This window comes from Gadus chalcogrammus, chromosome 19 (genome assembly GCF_026213295.1).
Source record: "Gadus chalcogrammus isolate NIFS_2021 chromosome 19, NIFS_Gcha_1.0, whole genome shotgun sequence".
NCBI classification, from domain to species: Eukaryota; Metazoa; Chordata; class Actinopteri; order Gadiformes; family Gadidae; genus Gadus; species Gadus chalcogrammus.
This window is the reverse complement of record NC_079430.1, coordinates 12,648,551-12,668,021: the sequence shown is the minus strand read 5'-3', so window position 1 is coordinate 12,668,021 and position 19,471 is coordinate 12,648,551. Positions and strand designations below refer to the sequence as shown.

Below are 19,471 nucleotides of genomic sequence, written 5' to 3'. Positions count from 1 at the left end.
CGAGGCCTCCTGAAGTACCCCAAGGTGAAAGAGATGTTCTCAGCCGCGGAGCAGATCCTGGGCTACGACCTGCTGTCCCTCTGCCTGCGGGGCCCAGAGGAACAGCTGATGCGGACCGTCCACTGTCAGCCCGCCGTGTTCGTGACGTCACTGGCTGCCGTCGAGCGGCTCAACCACGAGAACCCCAAGGTACCGGAGCCGGTTCACCAGACCCAATGTATGCACCCGGTCCCCCCCAGACCCACTGTGCGGACCCGGTCCAACAGACCCGTTAATACGGACCTGGGCCATATAAATAATATATATGGTTATATATATCCGCTGCGCGTCGGGCCAAACAACGCCCCTTAACAGTGGTATAATGAGCACATACCACAGCCTGTCGTGATCTATTGCTTAAATATATGGTCAGCCACCAGGTTAATGGTAACCTCAACCAGGTTAATGTTGACCTCTACCAGGTTAAAGTTGACCTCACCCGTTCTTCTCCTCGTTCCCGTCGTTTCTGAAGGCTGTGGAGACGTGTGTCGCGGCTGCCGGGTTCAGCGTCGGAGAGTTTGCCGCCCTTGTCTTCTCTGGAGCGATGGACTTCGCCCAAGGTTAGTGAGGAACCAACATGGGGAGGAAAGATTAGAGAGGGGAGGTTAGAGAGGGAAAATTAGAGTGCCAAGGTTAGAGAGGGAAGGTGATACCAAGAGTGAAGATGAGAGAGATGGTGGCAGTGAGAGTCTTAGATGAAGAGAGAAAGAAGGGGAGAGGGTGGGATGGAGGGGAAGGTAAAGGGAGTGGTAGAGAGAGAAGGAGGCAATGGAGGTGAAGATCTAGGGAGTAAAGAGGGGTTAGATGGAGAGAGAGGGGGGAGATGGAGCGAGAGGGGGGAGATAGAGGGGAAGGAAGATCTAGGGCGTGGTAGAGAGGGGGGAGATGGAGCCAGACGAGGAGACACAGGGAGAGACAGCCTTCACGGCAGCAGAGCAGTGATACCAGCTCTCTAGAGGACCGGGTAGCCGGCTCACAGTGGCGGTGTCTCCCCCCTAGCGCTGTACGTGGTGAAGGTGCGGGCGGAGGCCATGCAGGCGGCGTCGGAGCGCGCGGCGGGGGGCATGCTGTCTGTGCTGGGCCGCCCCCAGGCCCAGTACCGCCAGGCCTGCCTCCAGGCCCAGGAGCACTGCCGGGGCCTCGGGCTGGACCGGCCCGTCTGCAACGTGGCCACTTTCCTGTTCCCCGACGGCCGGGTCATCGCCGGCCACAAGCAGGTAGGGGGCGCCAGATTGGGTTATGCTGCGCCACCCACATATGAACCCCCTATGAATGTAGCTACAATTAAATCTCGGGTAGTAACGCTCGTTCAGAATATATCAAAAACAAAGAAACCAAACACAAGCACCTCAATATCAGCTCATGGAGACACATGAACGAATGATTTTATTAGCAGGGGCTAAAGAGCAGTGAACTCAATAGTCTGAATCAGAACAGTAATAATCGTGGTACATCACTGCTTACTTTTCCTTCATTTTTACTCAAGTTATTCGTTGAGGGATAAGAAGTGGAAAAGAAGTTGAAATCAAGAATTAAACATGAGTGAACATTGTCCACATACCACAATGGATGTGATATATTTACCCATAAACCCCAGGATTGATGGGTTCTGTGCCCAGTTCCCCTGGGGTAGACACTATGGACCAGACTTAACAACACAGGCTAACATTAATCATGTTTGCCATCATGTCAGAGACGGGTTGAGGTGACCTCCTGAGGACCGTTTCCGTCGCCGTGTGTTTCCCTCCCAGGCGCTGGACTTCCTGCAGCAGAACTCCCGGCGGCTCCACTTCGCCCGCTGCAGCCCGCTGCCGGTGGGCGGGGCCTTCCACACGCCGCTCATGGAGTCGGCCTGCGAGCCGCTCAGAGACGTGCTCCGGCAGGTGGAGGTATGGCGCCCCCTGTCGCTCACTTCAGTCCATTAAAATCCATTCCCACACCTCAAAAAATACTTGTTCAAAAGCGTTTATTTTATGAAGTTCTAAATTATTTATGACCAGCTTATTCTATTTTTTAAATTCGACTCTACTTCAGCATATGCTTGGCTAACAACCTATCAAATATTAGCATGCATAACATAGCAAATATTAGCATGCATAACCTAGCATCTATTAGCATGTATAACATAGCATATATTAGCATGCATAACCTAGCATCTATTAGCATGTATAACATGGCATATATTAGCATGGATAACCTAGCATCTATTAGCATATATAACATGGCATATATTAGCTAGCATCTATTAGCGTATATATCATAGCATCAGCATGCATAACCTAGCATATACTAGCATAGCATACGTTAACATCACCTACACTATCCCCCCCCCCCCCCACCCCTCCAGGTGCGGCGGCCTGAGATCAACGTGTACTCCAACGTGGACGGGAAGCGCTACATGCACGCGGGGCACGTGCGGCGGCAGCTGGCCCTGCAGCTGGTGTCGCCCGTCAAGTGGGAGCAGACGCTGCACGAGGTGTACGAGCGCACGCAGGGCCGGGGCTTCCCCCACACCTATGAGGTGGGGCCCGGCCGGCAGCTGGGCGCCGCGCTGCAGCGGTGCAACCTGAAGGCCTACCGCTCGTACACCCACGTGGACGTGGTCGCCGCCGACAACGAGGAGTGAGAGAGCGTGCGCGTGTGTGTGTGTGTGTGTGTGTGTGTGTGTGTGTGTGTGTGTGTGTGTGTGTGTGTGTGTGTGTGTGTGTGTGTGTGTGTGTGTGTGTGTGTGTGTGTGTGTGTGTGTGTGTGTGTGTGTGTGTGTGCCTGCCTCATTGTCCCTTGAAGCTACTCAATTCTAGCTGAGGGCGTATGTGCTGTTGTGTGTGTGACTAAATTAAATATCCAGTTTTTTTATCAATGAAATAGTCACGTTTTTTTTCTTAAAACTTTATTTGTGAATAAGCAGTTTTTGAATTCCGAAGGAGAAAGTCCAGCTTCCTTTGGTATTGAGCAAGGCTACACATCAGTTGCAAATAACAAAAAAATCCATCTCTCATCATGGCCAAAAAAGAGGTTCCATACAAAAAGGCTGCAGACCAGCCACAGTCATGAACATAAACCAACATTAACCCCAAATAGACCAGCTTTATCAGAGCAGTGGCCGCGCTACAAGTTGCTGGACATCTTGATGACCGCCAGCTGCATCGCCCCCGCCTCCTCACACTCAGAATGCATCAAATTCTAAAACCGTGGTTCCCAACCTTTGATGGCCCCAGAATGTTTGCGAACCCCTCCCCTCCCTCCTTCTTACATGTTGATGCATCATTCCCCCCCCCCCCTCAACATTGTTTTAAATCAATCATCAATCACCTGAAATATCGCTGATCCAGTGAAATACCACAATAAGTGATTACAAGTCACTCGCTACATAACGCTCGCTACAAATCATTAGGCACTCTTTGTATGCAAGACTTTTTATGACACCTTTCACCCCGTTAAAATTATTTTTCCTCATAAAAAATGAATATAACATATCTATGGCTTAAGTATAAATGTGGCCTGTTTGACCATCAGGGGGGACCCTAAATGGTCTCCCAACCCGCAGGTTGAGAACCTGATCTAAACTGATCAAACCGTTGGATTCTAATGTCCACCTATCATAAGTTGGATGGGTATAATCAGTGCAATATTACAAACAGAGCTCTTTAAGAAACCTGATGCATCAATCTGTATTCATGTTTATGCCAATATTAATATTTATATGTTCTTATCATGACCCCCTGAGTTTGGCTCTAATTCTGTGGTGTCATTCACATGCTTCATTATAACATTCAATTAGTATTAAAAATATAAAATAAAATAAGCAAAAGCAAACGGCCAAAGGAAGGGACAGTTAATAATAATAATGAATAATAAGGATTAAAATGACTTGTTTATCTGCACACAGATGAAGAGCAGTTAAAGAGCCCTGAGGCTCCGCCCACTAGCCTTCCCACTCTACCCATAATGCAGTGCAAAGGCTCCCCGTGGCAACCAGCGCCACTGTCAGCAGGAAACGGTTGATCCAGCCAACGTTTGCCTGTGGAGAGAAGAGAACAAGTAAGGGTCCGCTGGCTCAGTCCACTACCATGGAGTCAGCTCAGGCTCCACTTCAAGGGTCTTAAGCTGAGTCTGTTTGTGTTGATCATGTCATCAAGTAGCAGGCAGATGCCTCATCCTCAAAGTAGAACGCTGATATTGGGGTTTGAACCCACAATCTATCATTGGGGAAATCCAACCCCCCAATAACTAGATCGCAATAGATTGGATATTTTTTGGCAGGATAGTGGCGAGTGATCTATTATTTAACCCTAACTAAACTCTAACTTAACTTTTACTTGCGCTTGCACGCATAAGGAGTTCATTTGGGAACATAAGGGAGTAGTGAGGTCACTATCAGTTAGGTTAAGTAACTAATAGTATAGCTTTGTGATGAACCATCAGAGGGGGGTCGTACCCAGGCTGGCAGGGCCTCCGCTCTGAAGGGCCCCAGGGTTGGGGTGACAGAGGTGAGCCAGGCCTTCAGGGTGGTGTAGAGCGCCCCCTGCACCCCGCACAGCTGTTTCTGGATGTCCCTGGGTGAGGAGATAGTACAGGTTTAAACCCCGCTCTCCATTGGTTCCTTGCCCCTCCCCGCATGACCGAGTGCTATGCTACTTTTCACCTGTAGAGGGCGCTGGTCAGGGTCGGTCTCAGGATGCGGAGCGGAGATAGTAGTCTGTTACCGGGACGACCTAGTGCCCGGTTCCCGTGCAGTTGGTCTCCGATGAGTGCTAACTGGCGGCCGATGACCTGGGCGGCCTGGTCGTTGTTTCTGTGGAGTAAACACCAGAATGTTTCTTAAAGCTGCACTGTGCATGTTTCCCGTTTGCCGCCTCTGATAGCTGCTGTAGAAAAGTGACATACTGCAGGTTTAAGCTAGAGGCCATCGAGGTTTAATTTGTTTGCACAGGGGACAAAGGAACTCAAAGCAATTATTAAGCCTTCATAGGTAGACTCATGAACGCACAGCAGCCGCAGCCTACAGCCACATTCATTTGGTAATGCTTGTTATTATCCTCATTGCTTAAGAACCAGTTTTTCCACAGACGGGGTGAGAACCCGGGGCAGTACCTGAACTTGACTTGGATCATGGCGGAGGCAATGTTCATCTCTACGTTCATCTCAACAGGTCCAGCCTGGAACACGAGGGTCTGATCAGCCTGGTTCTCCCGGTCTGTTGGACACAATTTGGACGACAGAAAACATGTTTACCACCTGTGTGTGCGTGTGGGTTACACCTTGTCTCAGCAGCAGTGTAGGACCGCAGTGTGTGTTTGTGTGCGTTTGTTTGTGTTTCTGTGTGTTGGTTAGGCCTTGTCTCAGCAGCAGTGAGTACAGCAGTGTGTGTTTGTGTGCGTTTGTTTGTGTTTCGGTGACACTTTATAATAAGGTGCCATAATAAATAGCAAACTAGTCATTAACTAACCCATTGTTAATATTTGTTAATTGTTACTAAAATATCTATTTGGCACTGACCACAGAGTGTCGCCGGTTAGGGTTAGGGTTAGGGTTAGGGCCGTGTGTTAGGGTTAGGGTTAGGGTCGTGTGTTAGGGTTAGGGTTAGGGTCGTGTGTTAGGGTTGGGCTAGGGTTATGCAAACAACTAATATTTAGTTAATGATGAAAAAACGATTTACTTGTGCCAAATAGATAATTTAGTAACAATTAACAAATATTAACAAAGGGTTAGGTAATGATTAGTTTGCTATTTATTATGGCACCTTATTATAAAATGTTACCTGTGATCTGTGTGTGGGTTACACCTTGTCTCAGCAGCAGTGAGTACAGCAGTGTGTGTGTGTGTGTGTGTGTGTTTTAAGCGTGCGTGACTCTGTGTTATGCCCATTGTCTCTTATGAACTGTGTAAATACAGCACCGTCACGTGAGCAGACAGACCGTAGGAGTGTTGCCTTGGAGATCCTCCAGGTTGATAAACCCTCAGACAGCCCCACTAACCTCTCCTGTTACAGTCTCCATTAAAAACAGGTTACATTTAGATTGACTGTTTTAGTTTACATTACTATTCAGTCATAACTAGCTAAACATTTGAAAGAGTTTCAATATTTTGCGAATAACAATAGGCCTATTCTTTTTTTATATTATGATTTTTATTATCAGGAAATATTTTGAGTAAATATAGTGCTATGTTTCGTTTCCTGGACTGTAAAAGCATCAGACTGAATCCTGTTGTAAACTGTCTCTCTGGTAAACACGGCCAGGCGGGAGGGCCAGTCCCGATTCAAATATTTAATTTCCATAACTCAAATGACCCAAACTGCTTTCCCCGTCAACTGAAATATTTCATCAGCGAATGCTTCAAAAAAAGTTAAAACGCAATACCCTTACAAAGGACTTAAGCCCTGAGAAACAATTTAATTATTTCGAAAACCTATTTAACCTAGGCCTATATAAATATTTTCTGTCCCAATGTGTTGTATGTTTTTATCTGAACGTTTTGTGTTCCTATTTGAACGACTGCACAATGACCGAGTTTGGTTTGACTCCTAACTCTATAACAGTGAGAGTGAAAGCCAGTTTGTTGTTGACGTGAGGGGTTGTTTTCATAACAAAGCATGAAGTCATCTCAGATCAGAAGGTCGGCTGAAGATCAGACACTTTAGTTATGTCGTAGTCAACGTTATGATGGTTTACATTATAATATTCAGTAGTATTATCACTGCATAATAAGATAAGATACGATAAGATAAACTTTATTAATCTCAGCAGAGATATTTAGGACACTAATCAACACTAATCTTGATTAGTGTTGAATATGTTCCAGATATCAACGATGAGCGCATCGACCATCAGTACAAAGGAACAGGTGCACAATAGAAATTGGTAACAATAAAACTTACCTTATTTGTAGATTAAAGTAGACGCCGCCCTGTAGAAAACATAAAAACATTATTAACGTAATAGCCTACTTTAAAGAATGAACCATAAATATTAATTATTTCGAAGATTGCGGTGGACTACTCACAGCAGCGTCCTTTAATCTCGTCGCTTTCAGGTAACTATCAGAATCACCGTGGCCCCTCCTCTGAGTGCAGGTCTACCGAGCGGCCACCAAGAGGCGCTGGAAACACAACGGAGCCGACCACCAGAGGGTGCTGGAAACAACATAGATACGGAGACCGACCGCCAGGGGGCACTGGAAACACCATGAGATCGACAACCAAGGTGTGCTGGAAACACCATAGCCAAGGAGACCAACCACCAGGGGGCACTGGAAACACCCCAGCGACGAAGACGCTGCACAACACAAAACTCATGTACCTGTGCATTTGTAACAACAAAGGATACTCAACATGACTATCTTACATCTTGGGGATATAGCTTGGTGTGAGGTGTGTATAACAACTTATTTGTATTAACGTGTTGCACAAAACATGGATATCGGGGAGTTGGACCAAAGTGGCCCCTAGTAGTGAGCAGAGGCTCAGCATCCCGCATGACGTCACTGCGTCTCCGGTTGCTAGGCTATCTAACCGGAAGATATACAGCCTCCCTGTCGACCTCTTTTTGGTCATTCAGCAGTATTTATATATTTTAATCTGTCAAGTGTGCATCCAAAGACGCACACTCTCACAGAACATACCGGAACCATCTTATGGTATGCGAGCTTTCGAGTTGTATTGCAAATAATAATCGGTGTGTTTCCATGGGGCGTTTCATCACCCACCGGGGTGTGATCGATAACATGATCAGCCGGCATGTAGCCTCACTGATCGCCGTCGACATCATGGACTCGTGTGCTACTGTTGGAGACGCCGGAACGACGTTTGTGGATGTTGCTTAATGTAAACTGAACGTCATCACCGGATGATATCCGTCCAGCTCGAGCTCCAGGATAAACGGGGTGTACCCCCTTCCAGCTGACCGCCACACCGCCCGGTCCATGCTGACAACCGGCGGGTCTTAACATTAACAGGTAATAATATTTACCTTTTATGGCTTATAATGAACTGTCTCTGCAGTTTGATGCCCCCTTCTCAACTGTCTACCTGCCTGTCTTTAATCTGTGTGCGTGCGTGTGTGTGTGTGTGTGTGTGTGTGTGTGTGTGTGTGTGTGTGTGTGTGTGTGTGTGTGTGTGTGTGTGTGTGTGTGTGTGTGTGTGTGTGTGTGTGTGTGTGTTTGTTCGTTTGTTTGTTTGTTCGGTGTGTGTTCATGTGTGACACGTAACTTCCTGTGTGTGTGTGTGTGTGTGTGTCCCATAACCCCCCCCCCCCATCCCATAGGGACCATGGCGGGGAGGGTGAAGTGGGTGACGGACATCGAGAAGTCGGTGCTCATCAACAACTTTGAGAAGAGGGGATGGCTGCCGGTCACCGACACCGACGACTGGAACTTCTACTGGTGAGTTCTCCCAGTTCACCAGTAATACGGGGATCAGAGTGTGTAGTATTTACTCTGTACTGTGTACTATGTGCCATGTAGTGTGTAGTATCTATTGTGTACTGTGTACAATGTACTGTGTACTATGTATGTAGTACTGTTTACTATGTATGGACTATGTTTGTAATATGTAGATACTATGTACTGTATACTATGTACTTTGTACTACTTATGTAGTGTGTAGTATGTGTGTACTGTGTACTTATGTACGATATATATACTATGTGCTGTAAACCTTGTACTATGTGCTGTGTATGTGAGATATGAAGGTTAAATTGCTTAAAAACAGTAGATTAGTGTTGAGTTAGAGTGATCATCAAGGCTGGAACAGATATCAAAACAGCCTCAGGATTTCTGAGGTCTTCCAGAGGTAGAGAGGCAGGACTAAGAGGTCTCTCCTTAGTTACGGTTGTAACTTCCCTCTGGTCTCTCTCTGGTCCCCTCTCCTAATGGCTGAATCTTCTCTCTTGTCCCACTCTATTCTCTCTGGTCCCCCCCTTTCATAATGGCTGTATCTTCTCTCTGTCCCCCCCCCTCTCCTAACGGCTGTATCTTCTCTCTGCCCCCCCCCCTCTCCTAATGGTTGTATCTTGTCTCTGTCCCCCCCCCTCTCCAAACGGTTGTGTCTTCTCTCTGGTCCCCCCCTCTCCTAACGGTTGTGTCTTCTCTCTGGTCCCCCCCCCTCTCCAAACGGTTGTGTCTTCTCTCTGGTCCCCCCCCCCTCTCCTAATGGTTGTGTCTTCTCTCTGGTCCCCCCCCTCTCCTAACGGTTGTGTCTTCTCTCTGGTCCCCCCCCCCCTCTCCTAACGGTTGTGTCTTCTCTCTGGTCCCCCCCCCCCCCTCTCCTAACGGTTGTGTCTTCTCTCTGTCCCCCCCCCCTCTCCTAACGGTTGTGTCTTCTCTCTGGTCCCCCCCTCTCCTAACCCCCCCTCTCCTGACGGTTGTGTCTTCTCTCTGGCCCCTGGTCTCAGGATGAGCATCCAGACCATCCGGACGGTGTTCAGCGTGGAAACGGGCTACCGCCTGTCGGATGACCAGATGGTCAACCACTTCCCCAACCACTACGAGCTGACCCGCAAGGACCTGATGATCAAGAACATCAAGCGCTACCGCAAGGAGCTGGAGAAGGAGAGCAGCCCACTGGCCGAGAAGGACGAGGGCGGGAAGTACATCCACCTAGGTAGGAGCGCGGTCGGTATTTAGAGTATAGTTGCTGAACCTGAAAGGCTATCAGTGCTTTCGATGCTAGCTATGTTTTCATGCCAGCTAAACGTTCATGCTAACTGGGCTTGCATACTAGCTGCACTTTCTGGCAGTGTATATGGGACGGAGGGGAGGAAGTCCTGGGAATCCTCCAGGGTGGGTCTAATTTCAGTAGAAGGTGAGAGCCACCTTAGCTTAGCGGTCAGAGCGTTCACCTTCCAAACCGTGGTGCTGATTGAATCTCTTTCTGCCCAGCGGGGGGCGTCAGAGAACCGGATAGGGCAGAGGGTCTCATCCTATTGCACTGATGTTTTATTAATGGTCTCTCTTACAACCAGGGAGCTGGACTCTTCTCCAGCCACTGGAAACAGGCTATAAGCGATTATTAAGATGCGTTCTGCTCATTAATGGGTTGTCCGAAAATACACCAATATAAAATATTTAGAAAAGATAACTTAACTAAATCACTTAATTAACATTGACTAACATCGGCGATCATAATTATCTTCCATTGAGCTCAGAAACCAGCAGAAGCTCAGAGAAGTTTCTCCAACCTTGAGTCTCCTCCTCATTTCCTCATCTCCTCATCACCTTGTCTCCTTGTCACCTCCAGACTTCGTCCCTGTGACCTTCATGCTGCCTGCGGACTACAACCTGTTCGTGGAGGAGTTCCGGAAGAGCCCGTCCACCACGTGGATCATGAAGCCGTGCGGGAAGGCCCAGGGAAAGGGCATCTTCCTCATCAACAAACTGTCCCAGATCAAGAAGTGGTCCAGGGACAGCCGTACCTCAACGTGAGTACTCCTCCTCCTCCTACATCGTCGTCGTCATCACCATAATCGACATTATCATCATCATCATCATCATCATCATCATCATCATCATCATCATCATCATCATCATCATCATCATCATCATCATCATCGTCATCATCATCATCCGCATTATCCAGCCTGTATAACTAACATCTTCACACACACACACACACACACATTTCAAATATCTTTATTTGTGTCCGCATTTATAAAATACATTGCAAGGGCACAAATATTTTCAGTTGCTTTTGATGCCCTACATCCCTGAAACAACATGTTGCAGTACTTTAGTCAAACATGCACAGAATAGACAATACATACACATGAGCTTATTCTGCACACAGTCTGTTAACAGACAGAGAAAATCTATGGGTACAGAAAACACCTCCTCCTCCAAATAGCTCGGCTGCCTATAATGGAGGAGATTGAGCAATATGTTGCAAGCTGCTTGGCTTTACATTTGGACAACCTCATAATTTTCAAGCCTCTGACCACCAGCCTGTGGACATGACCTAGGCTGCCGAAAATAAAAACGATAAGCTGGCATTTATAGCCTAAATGTAGGATAGCTTGCACTAATGGTTGGTATTTAACCTGTTTAGTGAGGAAAGCTTCCTCTAAACTTGAGTCAAAGGTGCAACCAACTTCCCATAGGAAAACCTCTCTGCTATTCTGATCAATCACAATGACATCCGGTGTATTTGCCGTTATACCTCTAAATACATGGGGGTCATTGCATTGGAACATTTCTGGTTTCACACATGAGTGTACACACACACACACACACACACACACACACACACACACACACACACACACACACACACACACACACACACACACACACACACACACACACACACACACACACACACCTCCCTCTAGAGGCGATGCTTTGCATAGATTTACATAGAGGAGGGTGTGACCGGTTTTCTGTTTAGCTATTATGCTTTGTCTTGAAACTCTTCATGGTCTCACCATTTGGCTGCAGTCCAACCCTGGGTTTTTACTAACTGATAAAAAAAACAATCATGTTTTATCACACTGCATTGTCACATTACATACACACTACATAATTTGGAAAATAGAGTGAAAGTAACTTCAGTTTTATTAGTATTTATCTTAACTTGTTTCTTAACTGAACGAAAGTCAGCTTTTGTAAACTTATACTGCTTTGGTTGTCCATTGGAATCCTTTTAATCAATAAGTGTTTGGACTTTTGACTGCAGGTTTATGGCGGCCTCTAGTGGCAAGGAGGCCTACGTCATCTCGCTGTACATCGACAACCCGCTGCTCATCGGGGGCAAGAAGTTCGACCTGCGGCTCTACGTCCTGGTGACCACCTACCGGCCGCTCAAGTGCTACATGTAGGCTATTAAACCAGCTAGTTAAGGGAAAGAAATACAGCTAGTAAAGGCTATACATCAAACCATTAAAGGGTTTGTACATTATAATGCATCGGCAGATTTTCCGTTCTGCGATACTCAATGCTATTTTGAGAGAACTCAGAGAGTTGCAGTCATCTCAAACCCTTAATTTACGTAAATCTACCGTATCCTAGGCTCATGAGAAACACTGGCAGTTTGAAACAGAACTGTGCTGACAAATAATTTCATGATTAATTACTAAACAATGAATAAAACCCTATTGGACCTGTACACTAAACGCTACTCTGCTCCGATACTTCTGAAATGGTGGCGGTCCTTGCGATGTGACGTAACGATGCACAGCCCCATACGTCACATGTTCTTTCCTAGTCTATGCTCAGAACTATCACCAGGCTAGGACGTTGGCTGTTAGCTATGGTGTGAACTCCAAACTCCACCTTAGTCAAACATGCAGCGAGTCATGTTTACCTTAATAAAGTCAAACAATGTGAGACGGATGTTGGCGGTGGAAGGGAGTGTTCTGATCATGATAATGTTATCGTCTTGTAGGCCTCTGCTCTATGTTACTTAAGAGCAGGCACAGGATGTGGTGCAGCTGAGTACTTATAGTAAAGTATATGTAGTCGCCTAGGCCTTTATCTTGACCAGGCCTTGATATCTAGGTAATATAAGAGTGATACTCATTAAATGGTAAACTTCACTCACTTGGTAAACGTATTCGAGATGGGGAATTATTTCTCAAATTTTCTATATTTTGTAATGGCTCACAACTTTCCATTTAGGTTTTAGGATCATAATCATTCAAAGAGTAGTATTAATTAGTGAATAAATCAGTGTAGTCATCGATTGATTGTGTCTGATCTTCTTTGAGTTCGCCTGAATGATAATAGTGTTCACAGGACACTTGGTTCTCGTATAATAGACATTGTGTGTGTTTCAGGTACAAGCTGGGGTTCTGCCGCTTCTGCACGGTGAAGTACACACCCAGTACCAGTGAGCTGGACAACATGTTCATCCACCTAACCAACGTCGCCATCCAGAAGCACGGGGTGAGCCCTCATCATCAGAAGGATTCATAACTGTATAATAGAGCTGTCAGTTAAACGCGTTATTAACGGCGTTAACGCAAACCAAATTTAACGGCGTTAAAAAATGTATTGCACGATTAACGCAATTATTTTAGTAAAAAAAAAAATATATATTTTTTTTTCTTTGGCTCAAGACAAAGAAGCAGTAGCCTGACTGCTATGTTCAAATGACATTTGTTCAAAGCAGTCGTTTAATTGCACTATAGGCTATTTTTTTGTATCGTCCTGATTTGATCAGTATATGCCAATGTTGTTATCAATAAAAAATCATTTGCACAAGGCAAGCCGATGCACTTCACCATGTTGATAAGAGAATTAAAATGAGAAGAATTATGGGACAAAAAAATCCAGGGATATTTAGCATAGAAAAATAATTTGACTATGACATTAATGCGATTAATCACGATTAAATATTTTAATCGCTTGACAGCTCTAAATAATATATATATTTAATAACTGCAAATTCTATGACTCGACCGACACATATATTCACAAACCACGGGCTGCGGTGACGGGCGTGCACGGGCCGCGGTGCCGGGCGTGCACGGTGCCGCAGTGACGGGCGTGCACGGTGCCGAATTGAGGGGCGTGCACGGTGCCACGGTGATGGGCGCGGTAATGAGCGTGCACGTAACGGTTGCAGGATGACTACAACCACGTGCACGGGGGGAAGTGGACGGTGGACAACCTGCGGCTGTACCTGGAAAGCACCCGGGGGATGGAGGTGACCGGGAGGCTGTTCGACCAGATCCACTGGATCGTGGTGCAGTCCCTCAAGGCCGTCGCGGTGAGTGTGTGTGTGTGTGTGTGTGTGTGTGTGTGTGTGTGTGTGTGTGTGTGTGTGTGTGTGTGTGTGTGTGTGTGTGTGTGTGTGTGTGTGTGTGTGTGTGTGTGTGTGTGTGTGTGTGTGACTTCCTTCATGTGTTGTATGTTTACTGTTATGCATTACAACAGATAAGGATTTATAGGCTGAAATATTCAGAAAACTTGATTGATAAATGTTCTGAAACAGATGAGTTCCTCTATGTGTTGATGACTCACTCCTTCCTGTTCAACCTCCACTTCCCTTACTGAGATCTGTGAGGCCTGTTGGTGGGGAGGTTTGTACATGTAATGATGTACTAAAGTTATACATATATAGATATATACGTAATGTACTAAACGTATGCCCTGTTTAGCCCTTTGAGACCGTAACGGGATTGATGGCTATATAAATACAACTGACTTGAAAGGACTTGACCCGGTCCTCTGGGGTTGAATTACTCTTCTTAATGTAGTTATTCGTAAGTTTATTCTCTCTCTCTCTCTCTCTCTCTCTCTCTCTCTTCTCTTTCTCTCTCTCTCTCTCTCTCTCTCTCTCTCTCTCTCTCTCTCTCTCTCTCTCTCTCTCTCTCTCTTTCTCTTTCTCTCTCTCTCTCTCTCTCTCTTTCTCTTTCTCTTTCTCTCTCTCTCTCTCTCTCTCTCTCTCTCTCTCTCTCTCTCTCTCTCTCTCTCTCTCTCTCTCTCTCTCTCTCTCTTTCTCTCTCTCTCTCTCTTTCTCTTTCTCTCTCTAGCCGGTGATGAACAATGACAAGCACTGCTTCGAGTGCTACGGCTATGACATCATCATTGATGACAAGCTGAAGCCCTGGCTTATAGAGGTAAGACACACACACAGGTATGCATAGACAGACAGGCATGGGCATGTTGTCTTAGTCTTGTCTGTAGATCTCATTTGTGTATATTTATGCAGTTATAGAAAATAAAACTTAATTACAATAGAATTTCAGTGCTTTATTGTATCGTCTACTACATCACATCATCATCACACTAAGATCACCACGCATAATGGGTTTGTGTTCCCATTAACTCACGGTCCACTTCCTGCCCAACAACACCCTGGCGGCACCAATGAGCTCACAGCTTGTTGGGTTCATGTAAGAAAGTGCCAGCCTGTACACATCATTTAATATGGGGTCATTTAGCAGAAGCTTTCTGTCAGCGCAGCATTGAATCAGATACAAGTCATTCACTGTCAGGCCATGTCAGGGCCGGTTCCTGAAGGATGCCCACAGGGAAGCTGTGGACATTGGGAATGACCTTTGATTGAAGAACCTTTGTTCAGATCCATTGTTGATGTTGTCATCATGTAAGTTAGAGCTTCTGCTCAGTGAGGGTTGGTCGTGCAAGATTCACCGTCAAGCTTCTTGAAGCGTGTTCAGAAGGCCTGCTGTAACCTGTGTGTGTGTGTGTGTGTGTGTGTGTGTGTGTGTGTGTGTGTGTGTGTGTGTGTGTGTGTGTGTGTGTGTGTGTGTGTGTGTGTGTGTGTGTGTGTGTGTGTGTGTGTGTGTGTGTGTGTGTTTAGGTTAACGCCTCCCCCTCGCTGACCTCCAGCACGGCCAACGACCGCATCCTGAAGTACAACCTGATCAATGACACGCTCAACATCGTGGCGCCCAGCGGGGACATCACTGGGGACTGTCGCTGGAGCCGCACCCCGCCCCGAGAGGCCCTGGGGAACTACCAATTACTGTGAGTACTACTGCTTTAACTACACAGAGCCCTACCAAGTACTGCTGCTTTAACTACACATTAGTAACCACCAAGTACTGCTGCTTTAGCTACACTGAGCACCACCCAGTACTGCTGCTTTAACTACACTGAGCACTACCAAGTACTGCTGCTTTAACTACACATAGTAACCACCAAGTACTGCTGCTTTAACTACACATAGTAACCACCCAGTACTGCTGTTTTAACTGCACTGAGCACTACCAAGTACTGCTGCTTTAACTACACATAGTAACTACCAAGTACTGCTGCTTTAACTACACATAGTAACCACCAAGTACTGCTGCTTTAACTACACTTAATAACTACCAAGTACTACTGCTTTTACTACACATAGCACTACCATGTACTGCCGCGTTAAATACACAGATAACCACCAAGTACTGTTGCTTTAACTACACAGAGCCCTACCATGTACTGCTGCTTTAACTACACTGAGCACTAATTCCTGAGAACACTTTTATGAGTATGTTGTGGAAAAATGTATCCTAATGATTATTTCACAACCGATATAACCTTCTTTACTTTATTACTAGTTCATTAAATCAACGTTTGTGTAAAAATTATCCTAGCACCTAGAGGCCGCACCCTTCCGCTCTGATTGTGATAGGTGACCTTTTGTGTAGTACTGTGAAAAATCTGCTTTAATTCCTGAGGGTAGTACCAAATACTGTGTGAGTACAGTACTATCATGTGAATGTGACTACTGCCTTCTGAGTACTGCTGGTTTATTCCTGGACGCCCGGCCGCCTGTGAGTTCATCCTCTATGTCTCATCTCTGTGGCTAGAGGCACTCTTGACCATTACAAGTTCTGCTGTTTTTTGGTGGCTACTCCAATGCCTCGACCACCTACTTCTCTTCCTGAGTGTAACACTAGCTGCTCCGCCATAGTCAAAGAGGGAACTACTCTGTGTACACGAGGACTGAAGATAGGAATGCTGAGTGAGGCAACCGCCGTGTGGCAACCGCCGTGTGGTAACAGGGTGACCTCATTGATGGTGACCTCCACCACAATGGGAGCCCTTCGATAGCTCAGTTGGTAGAGCGGAGGACTGTAGAGTTAAACTGACATCCTTAGGTCGCTGGTTCAATTCCGGCTCGAAGGAGGCTAGCTTTTTGTTTTATCCAGTAGCTTTTGGAAAAAGTCAGGAATAGTAAGTAACTGCGCTCTGACTTTGAAATTCATCATCGAAGGATATTCATATTGAAGGGGCTTCCTCTTGATTTGATAATGCAAGCTGTCGAGTGTTATTCAAATAATATGCTCCACAGTTTTTCTGTTTAAAGACACTATCTGAGTGAGACTTGTGAGGAATGTTGCCTCTAGCAGTTGGCATTGGCTCAAAGTATGCTTTATTTTGCAACAGTCGTTGCCTTAGCGACAGACCCCAAACATTACTGTTTACCACCCGAATGTTAATTCATCTTTCTCTAACCACCCAAAGCAAGTTGGGTAACCACCTAAGAAAGTTATCCAGGAGAGCCGAATCTATCTTCTATAAATACGGAGGTTACTGTTCATCCAGGCTAGCTTTACGATGAAGTTCATCCTGTTTCTTTAATAAACCCTAAAGTGCTCTTTCTCTACTTAAATGAGTACATTTAAGTACACTCCAGTTTGTTGCTATACCGTCTGAGTTATCGACGCTGTTGGAATGTGGCGGATAAGGTCCAGATAACAGCCTCCCTCATGGGAACACCCAGTAAGCAGGGGGCTGATGTGTTGTCTGAGCTGAGAGAGCACCCAGTATATTGGTTTTCTGTTTTAGAGTTTTGTGGCTAAGACATTAGATCCAGGTTTAAGCTGGCCTCCTGCTGTGCGGTGAGGGCCTCATCCTCCACCTCGACCTCCACCCCAGGCTGCTCTGTAGGGGGTCCCAGGAACCGCATCTGATCTAAATGATGGAAAGGTTTAAAGGTCTCATGGAGGTCTAACCTACGTTGACTCCTCCCCCTCGCCTCCCAGGTACGACGAGGAGCAGGCGCTGAGCGAGAACGCCGACCGCGAGCTGCGGAGCCGTTCGGGTCAGTCGCTGGGGTCCAAGGGCGCCAAGGGGGCGGGGTCTGGGGCCGGGCAGCGACCCACCGCCGCGACCTGGAAGTGAGGTCGGACGACGCCTAGAAGAACTTCCTGTGAACGTTACGGTGGTCCAGGATGGCTCCAGGCCAGGGGAAATGAAACCACAGAAAAAGAGTCAAGCTTGACAATTGTTTTATACCCTTCTTTGTTTCGTGGAGCTTTCCTAAACTTTATTGACAGCTGCCCAGGAGACACACAGTCGCGACCCCCCCCCGACCCCATGCTACAGCATGCCATGAAGGACCCATCAGTGCTGGGACGGAGTGTCCAATAGGGGGGGGGGCTGGGGGGGGGCATCCAATAGGAGGAGGGCTTGGATTGTATCTGATCCGATCCCAGGTACTGCTTGAAGTTGGCGGGCATGCTGAAGGACGAGGAGAAGCAGGAGGGCAGAACGTCGTCCAAGGAGAGGTTGCGGCTGGTTAATCTATGCATGACTAATGATTAGGACTGGAGGCTAACTGTGCCTAACCAAATGTGATGGACAGAGGCTATGGTGATCATAGCAGAACCTTCTACAGACTGTGGAAGTTTCAGTGAGAGTATTATCTGGTACATTGCTGAATTAACGAGGCCATAGAACAGAAATTAATTATCTTTTTATATGGTATTATAAAAATACAGTATGGATTTTATGAGGCTGCTTTTTTCTCTTAAGATTGACTAAATGTTATTTTCCAGTTTCCATCATGTTCAGTGGATGCAGGACATGCAATCATTTCATTCCATTCAGCTGATCCTAGATCTGTTTGCGTTGTGTGTAAATTCAGCTTCTATATCTCATGCTATGCTTTGGAATCTCAAACATCCATGAAGTCACCTCAGCTGGCCAGTTTCTGTTCACAGCAGGAATTCAGAAATGTTATTATGTTCAGACCTTATCTTCAGAGAATGTGAACCCTTATTTAATGTTATGTTCATTTATTTTTTATTATCATTAACATTTCTAAAAAATAATTGATCGAGAATTGAAAAGTTTCACTAACATTACATATAATTATTCAATGAGTAGAATGTTAACATGATTATAATTAAATCATATCTAATTAGTTTGTTTTTTTGGATTAAAAACAGAAGAGAGAGAACTTTATTTGTGTGTGTGGTAACCACGGAAATTACAGCCGGGGTAACCTTGACATTTCTGAGCCCGCCTCCAAATTTGGTTACCATGGAGATAGCCTGTATGTGGGTAAAATAATCTCATTCAAGTTCATGTTTATGTGCAGTTCTGGCCTTCAAGTATTGATTCTCCGCGTGTAGGCTCTGTCCAGAGGTGGGGTTTGACTTCAGACAGGATTAAGCATTTAAAATGTTTATAAAATAGTACACCTTGACCTGTTTCATCACATAGACGACCTCACACACACACACACACACACACACACACACACACACACACACACACACACACACACACACACACACACACACACACACACACACACACACACACACACCACTTTTTGACGCTTGGGTTGGAGTGAAAGAACTGAATGTCCAGAGAAGACATTGCTTTAAAATGTCAGGCTTGTTATTTTCCTCCTTTTATACTATTTACCATTATTAAAGGCTGTTACATAGTATTTTTAATGAGCAGTAGTCACTGTTTAGCATTTAAATTATGTATTCCTTAAAACATTACTGTTGGTGTTATCCTTTTTGAACACATATTGTTCAGTTTAAAACATAGAACTATACAAATGAAGATATTAAATGTCTTCAACAAAATATAAATAAATCATGTCACTTGCATTAATCTATTTCAATGATTATTTGCTGTGCTTGAAAAGAAAAATATATTTTAAGTGCAATATTATCATGCCAACGAGGCCGTTATTAAAAAGTTTCCCCTAACTCCACAATGCTCTGAAGTCGTCTTCCCCTTC

At 45.8% G+C, this 19,471-nt stretch overlaps 2 protein-coding genes and 1 non-coding gene across 3 annotated transcripts in view; all 3 read left to right on the top strand.

Annotated features, from left to right (window-relative positions):
- mcat (malonyl CoA:ACP acyltransferase (mitochondrial)) overlaps positions 1-2,881 on the top strand; it is a 3,395-nt gene extending 514 nt beyond the window's left edge. The window contains exons 1-5 of the mRNA XM_056578660.1: positions 1-189; positions 512-599; positions 1,039-1,256; positions 1,791-1,928; positions 2,387-2,881. The exon at positions 1-189 is cut by the window's left edge and continues 514 nt beyond it. Coding sequence (XP_056434635.1) covers positions 1-189; positions 512-599; positions 1,039-1,256; positions 1,791-1,928; positions 2,387-2,665 — 912 coding nt within the window. The 3' untranslated portion in view covers positions 2,666-2,881. The remainder of the gene's footprint in view (positions 190-511; positions 600-1,038; positions 1,257-1,790; positions 1,929-2,386) is intronic.
- A 4,666-nt stretch (positions 2,882-7,547) lies between these two features.
- ttll1 (tubulin tyrosine ligase-like family, member 1) lies at positions 7,548-19,456 on the top strand. The gene is made up of 10 exons (XM_056578552.1): positions 7,548-7,995; positions 8,304-8,421; positions 9,432-9,640; positions 10,277-10,457; positions 11,708-11,845; positions 12,807-12,915; positions 13,598-13,741; positions 14,508-14,594; positions 15,299-15,465; positions 17,472-19,456. The coding sequence occupies exons 2-10, from the start codon at positions 8,309-8,311 to the stop codon at positions 17,608-17,610; spliced, it is 1,287 nt and encodes a 428-aa protein (XP_056434527.1). The 5' UTR covers positions 7,548-7,995; positions 8,304-8,308; the 3' UTR covers positions 17,611-19,456.
- Positions 16,527-16,611, top strand: trnay-gua (transfer RNA tyrosine (anticodon GUA)). Its single transcript is given in 2 exon segments — positions 16,527-16,563; positions 16,576-16,611. It is a non-coding gene; the product is annotated as a tRNA-Tyr (tRNA).
- Positions 19,457-19,471: the final 15 nt, after the last annotated feature.

Coding starts and splice junctions, on each gene's coding strand:
- ttll1 (XM_056578552.1), top strand. CDS start 8,309: ATGGCGGGGAGGGTGAAGTGGGTGACGGACATCGAGAAGTCGGTGCTC. Junction 8,422..9,431: donor GACGACTGGAACTTCTACTG/GTGAGTTCTCCC, acceptor CCCTGGTCTCAG/GATGAGCATCCAGACCATCC. Junction 13,742..14,507: donor AGTCCCTCAAGGCCGTCGCG/GTGAGTGTGTGT, acceptor TTCTCTCTCTAG/CCGGTGATGAACAATGACAA.